The 13,900-nt window shown below is 37.9% G+C and overlaps 1 protein-coding gene across 1 annotated transcript in view; it reads left to right on the forward strand.

Annotated features, from left to right (window-relative positions):
• The window catches only part of LOC150109194 (serine/threonine-protein kinase A-Raf-like), a 344,481-nt gene that overhangs the window by 170,122 nt on the left and 160,459 nt on the right, over positions 1 to 13,900 (forward strand). Inside the window, exon 8 of the mRNA XM_090411929.1 lies at positions 10,947 to 11,163. Within this exon, the coding sequence (XP_090268055.1) occupies positions 10,947 to 11,163 (217 nt within the window). The remainder of the gene's footprint in view (positions 1 to 10,946; positions 11,164 to 13,900) is intronic.

Raw genomic sequence — 13,900 nt, forward strand, 5'->3', positions numbered from 1 at the left:
TATTTCAGTCGGCACTCATTAAAGTTACCCTTTCATAGTTGTTTTCCTCTTTACATGCCACACAGCAAAATGACTGTTTGGGATCTCCTTTGGCCTGCTTAGCCAATTTCTTATTTCTTCTCATCTGATTTTGGCTTCTTTACCATACTGGTCACCTTTTTTTGCCTGTGCCTTGTACTGCTTACAAGCTTGCTAAGCACCTCTCTTTTTTATATACCTTTCACAGCATTTTCTTTTTTAGCAGCTCATGTTTAATGATACTATTCATCCATCTAACTTCTGATTTATCCTCCTCATCTTGGCTATACAATCTGATACATTCTTCAGACACTCCTTGACCATCTCCTGTGCACTGTTAACATCCTTTTCTCACAGATTTTTATGCCACTTTTGCTACTTCAAACTGCTTCCTAAGATTGTCATAATGACCTGCCTACCTGCCCTGTATTCCCTTTCTTAACTGAAAATTCTATTTTTGGCAACCCTATTAAGTCAAGACTTACATGTTCACTCTCCCTAGTGGGAGGCAGTGTTGCTGGCTTGGTCATGATCAGAGCCAGCAGTCTCAAATCTGAACTACATCGATCACCTGCTATTTTAAGTAATTACTGTATTTGCCGGCGTATAAGATGCACTTTTTCCCTTAGAAAATAGGTCTGAAAAACAGGGTGCGTCTTATATGCCGATATTCAGTTTTTTATTATTTTCATTTCTGGAAATTTTCTCTGTTCCGAGTTATTATGCAATTTCTTTATTGCTTCCTTACAGTGTGTGTGTGTGAGAGCAGTGTTTCTCAAACTTCAGACATCCGCATTCATATGTTGGTGCGGTATTAACAAAAGATCGTGCTACTAAATGACAAAGACAAGCTGACAGTTGAGTTGAAATGCTGATTCTCTTCAACCAAATTCCTTATATAATATCTGAAACACATTCACTATATATTTCTTCGTTTTAACAGGTTCACTCAAACAAAACCATGTGTTGCACCGGCAACGTATGGTTTTACTTGCGTTATACAGCATTTTCTGTGGGAGGGGGAACATGCAATTCATTAGTTAGTGCTATTTTTATCCCAGTTGTCTCTAATTGCACTGTTTGTTGAGAAACGTATTGCACAGCCTGCAGATGTCTCTGTACCTTATTCAGTGATACAATAGGAATGTTTTACGATCTCGAACTTCACGGATACATTAAATTTTATTCCATGCGTTAATGATGCATAGCCGAAAATTGCCACGGACCCCCTGAAGACCTTTCACGTACCCCCGGGGGTATGCGTACCACACTTTGAGAAACACTGACATAGAGTTCAGTGGATGTGCATGCGCTGACATCGATGATCACAGCTGTGTCCTGTACGTTTAAACTTTCCAATTGTTGTCGCAGTTGTGAACGTTGATAAATTTCTGCCATTAAATTTTCTATAAATTTCTTGGCAAATTATGGCTGAAACACGTCGGCATTGTTACAATATTGCATACAAGCTACGTGTGATTGTGTATGCTAAAGAACATGGAAACAGGGCTGCAGAGAGGCATTTCGGACCACCCACCCAACTGAGAAAATTATAAGAACTTGGCAGAATCAGGTAGAGGATTTAATAAATGCAACTCACAGTAAACATAACCTACAAAGTGGAACTGCAAAATGGCCAGAACAGAATATTTGGATTTTAGACCACAGAAAAGCGGGACTTTTAGTGTCTACAAAAATGATTATTCATCAAGCGAAAGCGATAGCCACTAACAGAGGGATCACCAACTTTACTGGATCAACATCATGGTGTTCAAGATTCATGAAGAGAAACCAGCTATGTATGCAGACTAAAACAAAAATATCACAAAAGATGTCAGCTGAACATGAAGAAAAAATGATTGAATTTCATCGATTCGTCATTAACACAAAGAAATGAGAAAATTTTGAACTGGCGCAAATAGGAAACATGGACGAGGTTCCGATGACTTTTGATGTGCCCTCAAACAAAACTGTAGATTCCAAGGCCACTAAAAGTGTTACTATTAAAACTTTGGGGCACGAAAAAACTCCCTTCACGGTTGTTTTATCCTTCTGTGCTGATGGAACAAAATTGTCGCCACTATTGATTTTTAAAAGGAAGACGCTACCCAAAGCAAAACTGCTTAAAGGAATGTTTGTACATGTTCACGCAAAAGGCTGGATGGATGGAGGAAGAATGAAGTTATGAACTGTTGAAGAAGCCTGCCATGCTAGTATGGGATCAGTTTCATTCTCACAGAACAGACAATGTTACAAATAAACTCAAAGAATTGAAAACTCAGTTAGCTGTAATTCCAGGAGGTCTAACTAGTCAGCTTCAACCTTTAGATGTCTGTATTAATAAACCATTTAAGGGACTTATGAAGGAGAAGTGGAACAGCTGGATGCAGTCTTCAGATTTTGAGGTTTTGCCATCAGAAAGAGTGAAGGGGCCTAGCATTTCCAAGTTTATGAGTGGGTCAAAGCTTCATGGGATGCTGTGAAAACTGAGACAGTGGTTAAATCATTTAAGAAGTGTGGAATTAATAATGCACTGGATGGTATAGAGGACAATTTGTTGTATGAGGACTCAGATTCTGATTTAGAAAAGGTTTCAAGTGTCTCTTCATTTAGCTCTGGAGATGAATTTCTGGGTTTTGACGATTAAAAGGTGGGTACTCTTTCCTAGTTAGATTAGGTATTTGTTGAAAGTAGACCTACTTATTACTTTATATTTGATATACTGTAAATTCATTATAATATTCAGTGATAAAGTTTTTTTCCTAAAAAATGTGTACAAAAAAGGGGGTACGTCCTATACGCTGACAAAGTGATACATGATGAGCTGATATTTAAGTTCCGGTATATCAGTTTAGATATCAAGTTTATGAATTTAAACAGTCATGCTATCCAGGTAGTCCTGGATAGCCCAGCTAGGATTATTTGGTTAGTGAGTGTGCCTTCAAGGATCAGTGGTGTCGCATAAGTCTTCTTACCTGTCTCCTGGAGACGTGGGTCAAAGCTTGCTGTGGTGCCAGTTTGGCATCCTAGGTAGCTCTGGTGTTTCAGTACAGTCATTGCTTGCTTGCTTACTGGAGAGTGGGCATCCATGTGTAGTTCCTGTGGTTGGTGAGGAGCTCAATCAGACTCCCTTTGAGTATGAATAATTTTCATCATCTAGTTTATCAGGAGCCCTCATCAAGTCCCAGCTATGTCCAGAAACCTTCTAGAAACAAACAAACAAACAAAAAAAAAAACAGAGACATTAATAAACAGTTCCAATCTTTTTTATATTGCACCCAGCAGGCAAACATCCACTTGCAAAAAAAAAAATGTCATCCTTCCACATCCAGAAGGAAGTAGTAGGATCAAGAAACCCCCGTTCGGGAAAAATTTGTATAGAAACAACAGAGGCACAATCAGTGCACCTCCTTTGTGCAATTTCTGTTGAGGAAATAAAATTACAGTTACTCCCCACAAAGGTCTGAACTGTTCTCAAAGAATAATATCAGAGTGGGACCTCTTCACTGTTCCAGATGAAGAGGTCTACTCCAGATTAAAAGACCAAGGAGTGATAGCCATGAGAAGACTCCTCACATGTAAGGATGATTACCTGGTTCCCACTAGGTATATCATCATTACATTCAATATACCTAAACCACCAACATTAAAAGCAGAATATCTCAGCTGTCTAATTAGGCATTACATCCCAAATCCTTTGCACTACTTTAAATGTCAGAGGTATGGTCATTCTCAGACTGTCTCTCGTGGCTCTTTCATCTATGCCAACTGTGCCAGTAAATATTAGAAAAACAAAGACTGTAACAGCAAAACACTGAAATACTCTGATTGTGAGAGGGATCACCCTGCCCATGCCCGAGCATGTCAGAAAATAAAAACAGAGAATAGGAGGCAGAGAAGCAGTATATCATAAAATGTAGTAATATCTAGTGGTATTTTTTTTTATATACATCACATGAAAGGTCACTAGACCTATAAGCAGACTAGTGCTGTGTTTATGGGTATGAGGATAAGAAGAAAGGAGGAATCTGTTTACATTTTGTTTTCGAACAGCTGAAGATTGTATTCTTTGGGAAAGGCAGAGTGGGGAGACTGTCCCAAAGGACAGAAATAGATAGAATGAAAGAGCAGGCAGTGAAGTTGGTTTGGTGATTTTTAAAGTGGACTGTAAAAGGGTGTTGGTTAGCATTGGCTCTTGTAATGATTTTTGAGGAAAGTAGAGAAATAATAGTGGCCAATTCAGTAGTGCACTATCCATGAAAGTATCTGTAAATGAATCACAAGGCAGAAACTGAACATCTGTGGGAGAGAGAGAGCGATTGAATTGGGTATCTGGGAGAGGGATCGTTAATTAGCCAGATTATCCTTTTCTGGATAGAATTGAGCAATCTTAGAATTTTGGACTGTCCCAAATATGGGAGCAATGGTTGGGCAGATTTGGGCTTTGTATAGAGTTAGCAGCTGTGAAGGTGTGAAGTAGAACCATCTTGTGCAAAAAAATTACACCAAGTTTTGTGGCAGCTGCAGTGGCTATAGTTGAAATATGTTTGTGCCATGAAAGATAAGAGGCGTAAGTCAGTCCAAGAAAGGAAATTTGATTGTGTTTGGACATCTGGGTATTGTTGAAAGTAAGGGGGAAAGATGGAAGCTCTTTCTTGTGAGAGATTTTACAAGACTGACTTTTGGTGGCATTGAAGTCTACAAGGTTGTCCTTGTCCCATTGGGATATAGCTAGGGGATCAGAGTTCAGCCCACTGGTCATGATAGAACTTGAAGATTTAATACTTGAGCATTACAAGCTTTGTCGAATGAAAAGGAGGAATGGAATATGCTGTCAGTGGCTAAGCTATGGATAGGACTGGAAGTCTGTGAGAGCAGGTCATTTATATGCAAGAGGAAGATATTGGGTGAAAGTATGGAACCCTGTGGTATTCTGCATTGATGGGAAAAATCAGGAGAGGAAACTGTCTATTGGGCTTTGTATAGTGTTAGCAGCTGTGAAGGTGTGAAGTAGATCTTGTGCAAAAAAATTACGCCAAGTTTTGTGGCAGCTGCAGTAGCTATAGTTCACTCACTGACACGCAGTGAGCGACCAGCAAGAAAGTTGGCGATTCAGTTGCAGAGTGTGAGAGAGACCATAGGATGCCAGTTTGCTAAGTGGGTCCCCTGTACCAAACCTGATCATATGTCTGAGATGTCAAGGGCAACCACATGAGTTTCTCCAAATTTTTCCATAGCTTGAGTCCAGATGGTGGGTGGTGAAAACTGTAAGATCAGGTGTATATCGTGAGTGGTGGAATTCATACTGATGGTCACTGATTAGTTGGTAGGTCAAGAATTAGATGTTGATGATCTTCTCTATAACAGAAGTGAAAGCAATTGGTTGGCAGTTCATTGGTTGACTTTCATCACCTTTCTTTGGAATGGGCTGGATGTGGAACCTGTTTCCATGATGTAGGGTAGATGGCAGTTGTGAATAGTATAAATTGCATAAGTGATACAGAACAGGTGTTAGTTCTGAGGTACAAGCTTTTAACACAATAGGTGGGATACCATGAAGACCAGATGCCTTGTTTGTGTTCAGTTTATTAAGGATTCTTTGGATTTCTTTCTGGTGGAAAACTATAAGAGACACAGAGAGAGCATTCCTTGGTCGAGTGAAGGGAACTTTGTCTTTAGGTGAGGTAACTACAGTACCATCTGGAAATGCTGTTGCAACATGTATGTTGGTCCTGCCTGCTCACAACTATCCTCAAACAATATGATATGCTTGCTATCTCTTTAGAATGTATCAAAAAGAAAAATTGAAATAGGCTTTCTTTAGATCACATGCCAAAATGGTTCCCATTATGTGAGAATCCACTAGCAAAAAAAAAAAAAAAAAAAAATGGAATGTATGCCTACAGACTTGTTGATAGATGGGACGGATGTCTCTGTTTCACCACAAAAAGATAAAATAATTGATATACTTAGTGTCCTAGAGGGAGTCCAGTTTGATATTTTTCTTATGAAAAAGAAATCAAATGCCAATGAAAATAAGACCTCACAACATCAACAGCCAGGTGATTCCTATCCTATCCTTCTCATCCATCCTATGATGGGTTGAGCCCCCCCCCCAGCGAGGGAGCTTACGGCGAATTAATGCAGCCGTTTCGTCACTCCTCTGCTGCATCCCCTAAGGGCAGTATTCATGACTGTAATTTGTGTGTGTTCACAGGGCCAGTTTGCCTTCTTGCAGGAGGGAAAACCCCAGATAACTGGGGAGAAAAAACCCAGGTGTCCAACCCCAAGACCAGCTAACTTGGCTATGACTGAGAAAGATTCTTAAGCTCCTCACATCAGCAATGGGAATCAAACCCAGGACACTTCCTTTCCCAGGCATATGGTTGCGAAGCGCATAGCCACTAGGCTAATCACACGGACCGGGTGACTCCACCAAAAATAAATAATGAAAATATTTCTACAATGGAATTGTCGTAGATTCTGTCAAAACATTGAAAACTGTAAAAGTATAAACCAATATATTTTTCCTGCAGGAAACATACCTAGAGCTCATTGATAATCCAGCATAACAAAATATAGCCATCATTTGTAAGGACAGGGAATGGACCCGATCATGGAAAAGTTGTCATCCTCGTGGGCAGTCATACCCCTTCCAGCAAAGTCCCACTTAATACAAACACAGAAGTATGCTATCTACCTACCTTCTGCTGTAGATATCTCTCAGGATGACCTTAATGACATCATGTTATGGTTACCATCCCCTTGAGTTATAATGGAAGATATATATATATATGGACATAATACTCTGGGATAGTGCCCAAACTAACATCAGAGGAGGAGGAGTTCAGTGTACTTTCAACAACAATAATCTATCTGTTTTCTAGAGGGATAGATTATTGTTGTTGAAAGTACACTGAACTCCTCCTCCTCTGATGTTAGTTTGGGCACTATCCCAGAGTATTATGTCCATATATATATATATATCTTCCATTATAACTTCCCTCCTAATATCCATTTGGAGATTTCGAATATTCAAAGACCCACACAACTTTGGTCTCTGAGGAAACCTATATTAATAAAGCAATATCTCTCGGTTGTATACCCAATAGAAGGGGGTCCCACAAGGTTCAGTTTTAAGTGTCACACTTTTTGAAATCAAGGTCAGCTTGATAATAGAACAACTGTCTCCCTCCACCAACTGTAAGTAATATCTTCTATGTGGATGACTTTACCATCTTCTGTCATTCATGTAATATGGAGATCATAGATGTTCAGATATGAAGGTCAAAATGGGTGCACAGTTTTGCTGCAAACGTGGTCTTCGTTCTGATCCAGAACTCAGACTGAGAAAAACTTTAAGCCCATTTGCACCAGAAGTCAAGTTCTTAAGACTCAACAGCACTTAAACTTAAGTTTTCTCCTTCACATATGCTAGTTATTAGATAAGTGCTGTAAAGCAGTGAACATCCATTACTGACAAATGTTCTTTTGCTCAGATTGTACTGTGCATTGATTAGATTGAAACTTGGCTGTAGATCCCAAGTCTGTACTTCTGCTAGAGAAAATACCTTATATTGGTTGTATTCTATTCACTATCAAGTCATAAAAATTGCAACTGGAGCATTTTGAACTTCACCAATCTCTTGGCTACATGACAAGGCATGCGAATCACACTTTTTTCTTTGACGCCTGTCTCTTCTATACACTACCAGAATAAAATCCCTGCCAGAGCATCCCACATTGCCAATATTTTTATCCACAGTGGGAGAATGTGTACCACACTCATCAGACTGCCATACGACCTCAATTTACAAACAAAGAAGGTGCAAGAACAGCGAAAGTTATACTGCACCATAGTAGAGGTTACAGCAATACAAAAATAGACATTAGGGTAGACAATGTTGCACAGGTACCATCAAATAATACACTACCATATGACATTCATATATACCACAATGCAGCTTTTCTTTGTTCAGGATACCCAATCATTTCATCCCTCCTGTTGTCTGCCAGCAGTTCTTTCAAGCATGCAAACTGGACTATTCTGATTTTGTACCTGTTCACATAGGTGGTTCAAAATCATCAGTAGCTCTAGCAGATATTCTGCTATCTTCCTAGACAGAATATCTGCTCAGATCCCACCAAAATGTAACAACTTGACTCCTGAGCTCAATGCTTAGGCTGCAGAAACATACAGGTCTCTCTCATATTTAACATCTCCTCTTTCAGTTATTGAAGCTACATTTGGGTGCATGCTTCTGTCAGATCCCAAGTCACCTTGGGATTAATGGAAACAAGGTTGCTGACACTGCAGCTAGGTTAGAGTATCCACTCTCTTTCCAAGAGATAGCAGGTTCAAATCACACCTTGGATATGGATTTTCTGATTGTCTTCAGGTGGAGATGAATTTCATTGCCTGGTGTGAGACCACCACCACTCTGCTTATTGGAGGCCTGTGAAATGGCTTGAAAAAGTTCCATGTTTGATATCTAGAGCAGAGTCACAGTGTATGAGGGGGATAATCAGGAGGTTAAATCAGGTAGAAGTTAGATGGATAAGTAATATCATTAAGCAAGAGCTGCAAAAAAAGAAAGTTTTTGTGGAGTATATAAGGAGAAAGGTGAACAGTACAAGGAACAGGTGACCAGCATGGTAAGGAAAGCAAAATCAGATTATGAGAAGAAGTTAGCCAAGCAGGTGAAGGGAAATCCATAAGAGTTTGTTATGTGCCAAGTAGGAGGAGGAATGGCTATGGAAGGTTAAATTTAATGAGTGCATATGGTAGATAACAGCGGTAGACAAAATTGTTAAGCTACTGGGTGACCATTTTGCAAGGGCATATCATCCAAGTGAATATATTGTTGTGGCAGAGGTGCTGGAGACTGATGTGAGAGCAGAGGTTGAAGAATTGGAGTACTAAGGATATTGCAGAATCTGAATGTAAATACAGCTTTGGGATTGGATGGGATATTGGCTTGCGTTTTACGAGAATGTGCAGGGGAGCTGGTGATGCCTTTGACTAGGCTGTTTAATTTAAGTCTCAGCTCTGGCAAAATCCCAAGAGATTGGAAGGAGGACAAAATAATTCCTTTGCATAAAGGAGGATCTAAGTCTGTTGCAGCAAATTATAGACCAGTCATTATCTCAGGAGGAATGGTAAAAAAGTACTGGAAAAGTTGGTCATAAAGAGAATTCAGGAATGGTGGATAAGAATATGATATTCTATCAGGCGGCAGCATTGCTTTGTGAAGGGTCAGTCATGCCTTAATAATCTACTAATATTTTATAGTAGAGTGACAGCTGAGTTAGATGAATGGCTACACAATGATACTGCTGGATTTGCAAAGGCGTTTGACAGGATACCACATGGAACTTTGTTATGCAAACTGTAACAAATGGGATGGATATGAAACTAGTGATATAGATAAAAGGGTGGCTGATGGGCAGATACCAAAAGGTAGTGTATGGAGGAGCAGAATCCAGGAGAAGGCAGGTGACTAGTGGTGTGCTGCAGGGCTTTGTTCTTGGACCACTTCTGTTTAATGTGTACATAAAGGATATAAAAAATAATTTGAAGGGAGATATTCAGTTGTTTGCTGATGATGCAAAGTTAGGGTAATAGTTAATCAAGGTGATGTAGAGAGCTTGCATGATGATTAAAATAGGTTGGCAGTATTGGTGAAACATACGTTTTCCACATTAAATTGACTGACGTCAATTTAATGTGGAAAACTGCAAATTTTGGGGTGCAATGATTATAAGCTCTGTACCACATGGAGGACACAATTTCCTGGAGAACTGCACTCCAGGAAATTGACAAAGCCAGGGATTTGGGGGTAGGAGAAGATAGAAAGTTGAAGTTTAAAGGGCGTATTGCTAAAGTAGCCAGGGATATCTGACAGGATTGCTTGGTTATTGAAGAGCACACTAATAAGCAGAGATAAGGGAGTTGGGAGTTATCATTCCTCTTTATAAAGCCTTGATATGACCACATCTGGATTACTGTGCTCAGGTCTGGTCATGGATTTCTTGGGAATGATGAGGATCCAGAGATGAATGACTAAGATGGTAAGTGGTCTGTGGAATGTTTTGTATGAGGATAGATTGAGGATGTGAAAGTTGGTTGATAGGCAAAAGGAGGGGGAGGGTATGGTAGAAACATTTAAGTTATTTAAAGAATTTTATAGGATTGATACAGGGTCATTGTTTCAACACTTGGCTAGAGGGACAGAACAAGAGGTCATCCCTGGAAGTTGGGTAAGAGTTAACAAGGACATGAGGACTAAATTTTGTTGTTTGGAGAATGGTGAATGATTGGAATGCTTTGCCTGAGTTGTGCAAATCCTTCTCTGTTAATGTCTTCAAAGAGAAGCGTGATAGATATTGTGTTGGTAGTTTGGATCTCTCACGATGTCTTAGGATTCCATGAGGTGCCCATGTAATAGTAATAATATATACATTTATGTTTTATATCTTCCTACATACTGAATAAGAAATTATGCATTTTTTGCTTTCAATAACACTGCCTAGAAACACATCTTTGAATGCAAGTTAATCCAGTTAATGTGAAAGATTATCACCTTGTAATGGAAGTAATTTGTGGGCTTGTACTTTAGAATCCACAATAATTCAATCCTGTCATACACTTCATACTCATGTTGTAGTCAGCATCTGTATATATGTGATTGCTAGGGAGGTTGAAAATGTTCATTGTGCTCATAATTTGAAAGTATTGCCAGCTGTAGCAGCAGGCAGAAAAATATACTAGAAATTTTGATAAGAAAAAAGTCATCTCAACCCCCTAAATATTTTCAGTTTAACATTGACAAGAAATCGCTTTAAAATATTTTCTTTTTCCATTACAGCATTGGAAAAAAAAAACTTACAAAATTGATAAAACCAAAATTCCTTTTTTCTTTCAATAGTTTATTGGCCATGAACAACACTTTACCCATCTTACAACAACCTGCAGCATTTTCAACACTACCCAACCAATATTTCTATCCTCAAGCAACTCATGCATCATCACCACCACAAAATGTTCCACGTCCTCATCCACCTCCTTTAGGACAGAGAGAACGTTCTACCTCTGCACCCAATGTGTGTTACAATCTAGTAAATCATTCTGATTTATCTCTTGAGGTGAGTATGTCATGTTTTAAAATTAATAAGGAGAAATTTAAAATTAATAAACATGATAATAGAAAAGTATTGCATGAAATATATAAAAAATGAAATTAGAAAAGTTTGAAGATATTAAAATTTTTTGAAATATTCATTAATGTCTTGAGTGAATTTGGTTTAATGGCATTTGTTGTGATGAAAGGGACTGTTTTGATTATATAGCTGGTAATTACAGTAGGTGATTAATAGCAAAAAATCTAGTTCCAGTGAGTTTACTATAATGGACTCACTGACTGTTAAAAGTCTGAAATTATGCTGAAAATCATTGAGAATTGAAGTTTTAACCACAAATAATGATGATAATTTGACTAATAAAATTGAGGTTTCAGATAAATTTCAGCATTTTTCACAAATCAATTATTGCAGTCACTTTCTCACAATTTTTCCCATTTCTATTTCTGATGAATGATCATATTAACATTTAGACAAAAGGAAACCATAACACTAATTGCACAGTTCTAGTAGTTAATAGTGCATTTTTCTAGGCTATCTGAGCTGCTGAATTTTGAGAAGTACCCTTTATGACTTTGAACCCTTAAATTAATTAAAGGTGAAGCACTGATTTATTTATTGATACTTCACTTTGTCATTGCTGATACCTGATTTCTCATATCACACTGTATCTCTAAGCACAAAGCAGCATAAGTTAATGGTATTGATTAGATTAAATTTTTTCTGCCCATTTAGTTGAGCAACCTGCATGCTGAATTATCACTTAGGAAACAAAGGTTTGGAAAAAAAAAGATTCTCTGAAGAGTGGGATGGTAGTTTTGATTTTTACTTGCATCAGCTGTTCCTTACATCACACCAAAAACTGATATAAGCACAAATTTAAAGGAGCCTGTGAAATTCTAATCAACCTCATAATCTAAATTAAGAGCATGGATGGCACATATTTGACCTATATAATTTTTTGTTCTAACAGATCATAATAATTATTAGGATGTTATTGTTGCTATTAATGATGCTATTGCTTCATTATTAAAAGTTGTTTTCTGGCCACGTAAACTAGAAATATAGCTTGAATGTAGTTTTTTTTTCCCCAACAAAGAAATCAAAATACAAATAAATAAATTCGGACAAGAATAACGGACAAAAACCTCGAAAAATTCTATGCGATTATCCTTAAGTAATATTAACGTCAATATTGATAGTCTCGTAGTTGAAGTACAAGGCCAATCTTCACATTAAATTGTTATCTCATTCATTATATTATGTCAGTTAACTGGAGGGCATATACACATTCCAGGTTTCTAGATCATTGTAGAAATCAAGTTTACAAAATTTTGGGATGAAATTTATCTAGAAAGAGATTGGGGGGGGGGGGGATCTTTCAAAAATCTTAACTTTTTTTTTTTAACCATGAAAACAGTAGTAAACAAAATGGAGATGTGATTACCACTTTCTTCCTTGAAATGCTTGTCAGGTTTTGATGAGGTTTAGTGCTAGAAATTATTTCTAAATCTTATTACCGAATTCATTTTTTGCCGGCCTGGTTGGCATATCCACTCTCCAGCCAAAAGACTGCGGTTTTGAATCCTGCTGTGGCTTGGATGTTTGTGATTGTCTGTGAAAATACTAGTGGTTGCAATGGGCAGTAGATGATGGCGTTGGTGTAGTTGTGGTTCATTGTAGTTGGTGGATTGTGGGTGGTGGAGATAGAGAATTGTAGAGTCGATGCCCTCCCTCATTGAGTCTTTAGACTCTCTGGAGGTGTGAAGTAATAATAATAATAATAATTTTGGTCCATGTTGGACAAGTTTGGACATTACATTCTCTATTATATGGGCCTACTTTCCCAGAGGACAGACATATAGATGAAATAAGAGGAAAAGCAGGTTTGATGCATTTAAAGCAGTTTTACTGGAAAACAAGATGTTGGGCAGCTGTTGCTCTTGTTTTAACAGACCCATCAGAAAGAGAATGAATGAAGGTTGCCAGTTCATTGGAGTGGTGTCCATAGGAAGTACCTTTAGAAAAGACACAGAGATGCATCTGTGAGATAGAAATTGAAATCAGTTAAGGAGGGACTAATCTAACAGTCATATCAGTCTTCTCTGCACAGTATCGTGAATGTTTGGAGTTTTAGGTGCACCATCCAAAACATGTGAACGGTATTCTATTTGATATAGATAAGATTTACTTAGAATGGCATATGCACTTAAGGAGTAAAGGTAATTGGGAAAAGGCTTACATGTGATCTTTTAAGGAATATGGAGAACTAATCAAAGACTCTGATGTGATGTCCATTATCACTCATGTTGGAGGCTTAATTGAGTAAAACAGCATTGGGAAAAGATTAAAAACATTAATTCTTCCAATATTTAGTCTTGATCACAGAGACATTTTCAGGGAGTACAATATAAATTTATAACACACAAAGACAGCATGAAACTAAGGAAAACTTGTGGGGTACCTGTGTGGATGCTTGCTAGAAGCCCTTGTTGCAATTTGGCAACTTGGAGGATTAATGTTACCATGTTTTGGGTATTTTTATATACATTTTTATTCAGATTAGGCAAGTTTTTGAGTTAGTAACAGATTCTAACAAAAGTCTTTCACTTTTATTCACATATCTTAACCATATAGAAGACTTGAGAGGGACTGAGTCAAAAGTATATGCAGCTAAAAAAAAAGAGAGAGCATTTATTATGAAAGTCTTAATTACAAATAGAATTTTTTTTATCTTTTTACA

The sequence above is a fragment of the Typopeltis vanoorti genome, chromosome 2 (genome assembly GCF_054136105.1).
Source record: "Typopeltis vanoorti isolate ZY-2024b chromosome 2, IOZ_Tvanoo_1.0, whole genome shotgun sequence".
Lineage (NCBI taxonomy): Eukaryota > Metazoa > Arthropoda > Arachnida > Uropygi > Thelyphonidae > Typopeltis > Typopeltis vanoorti.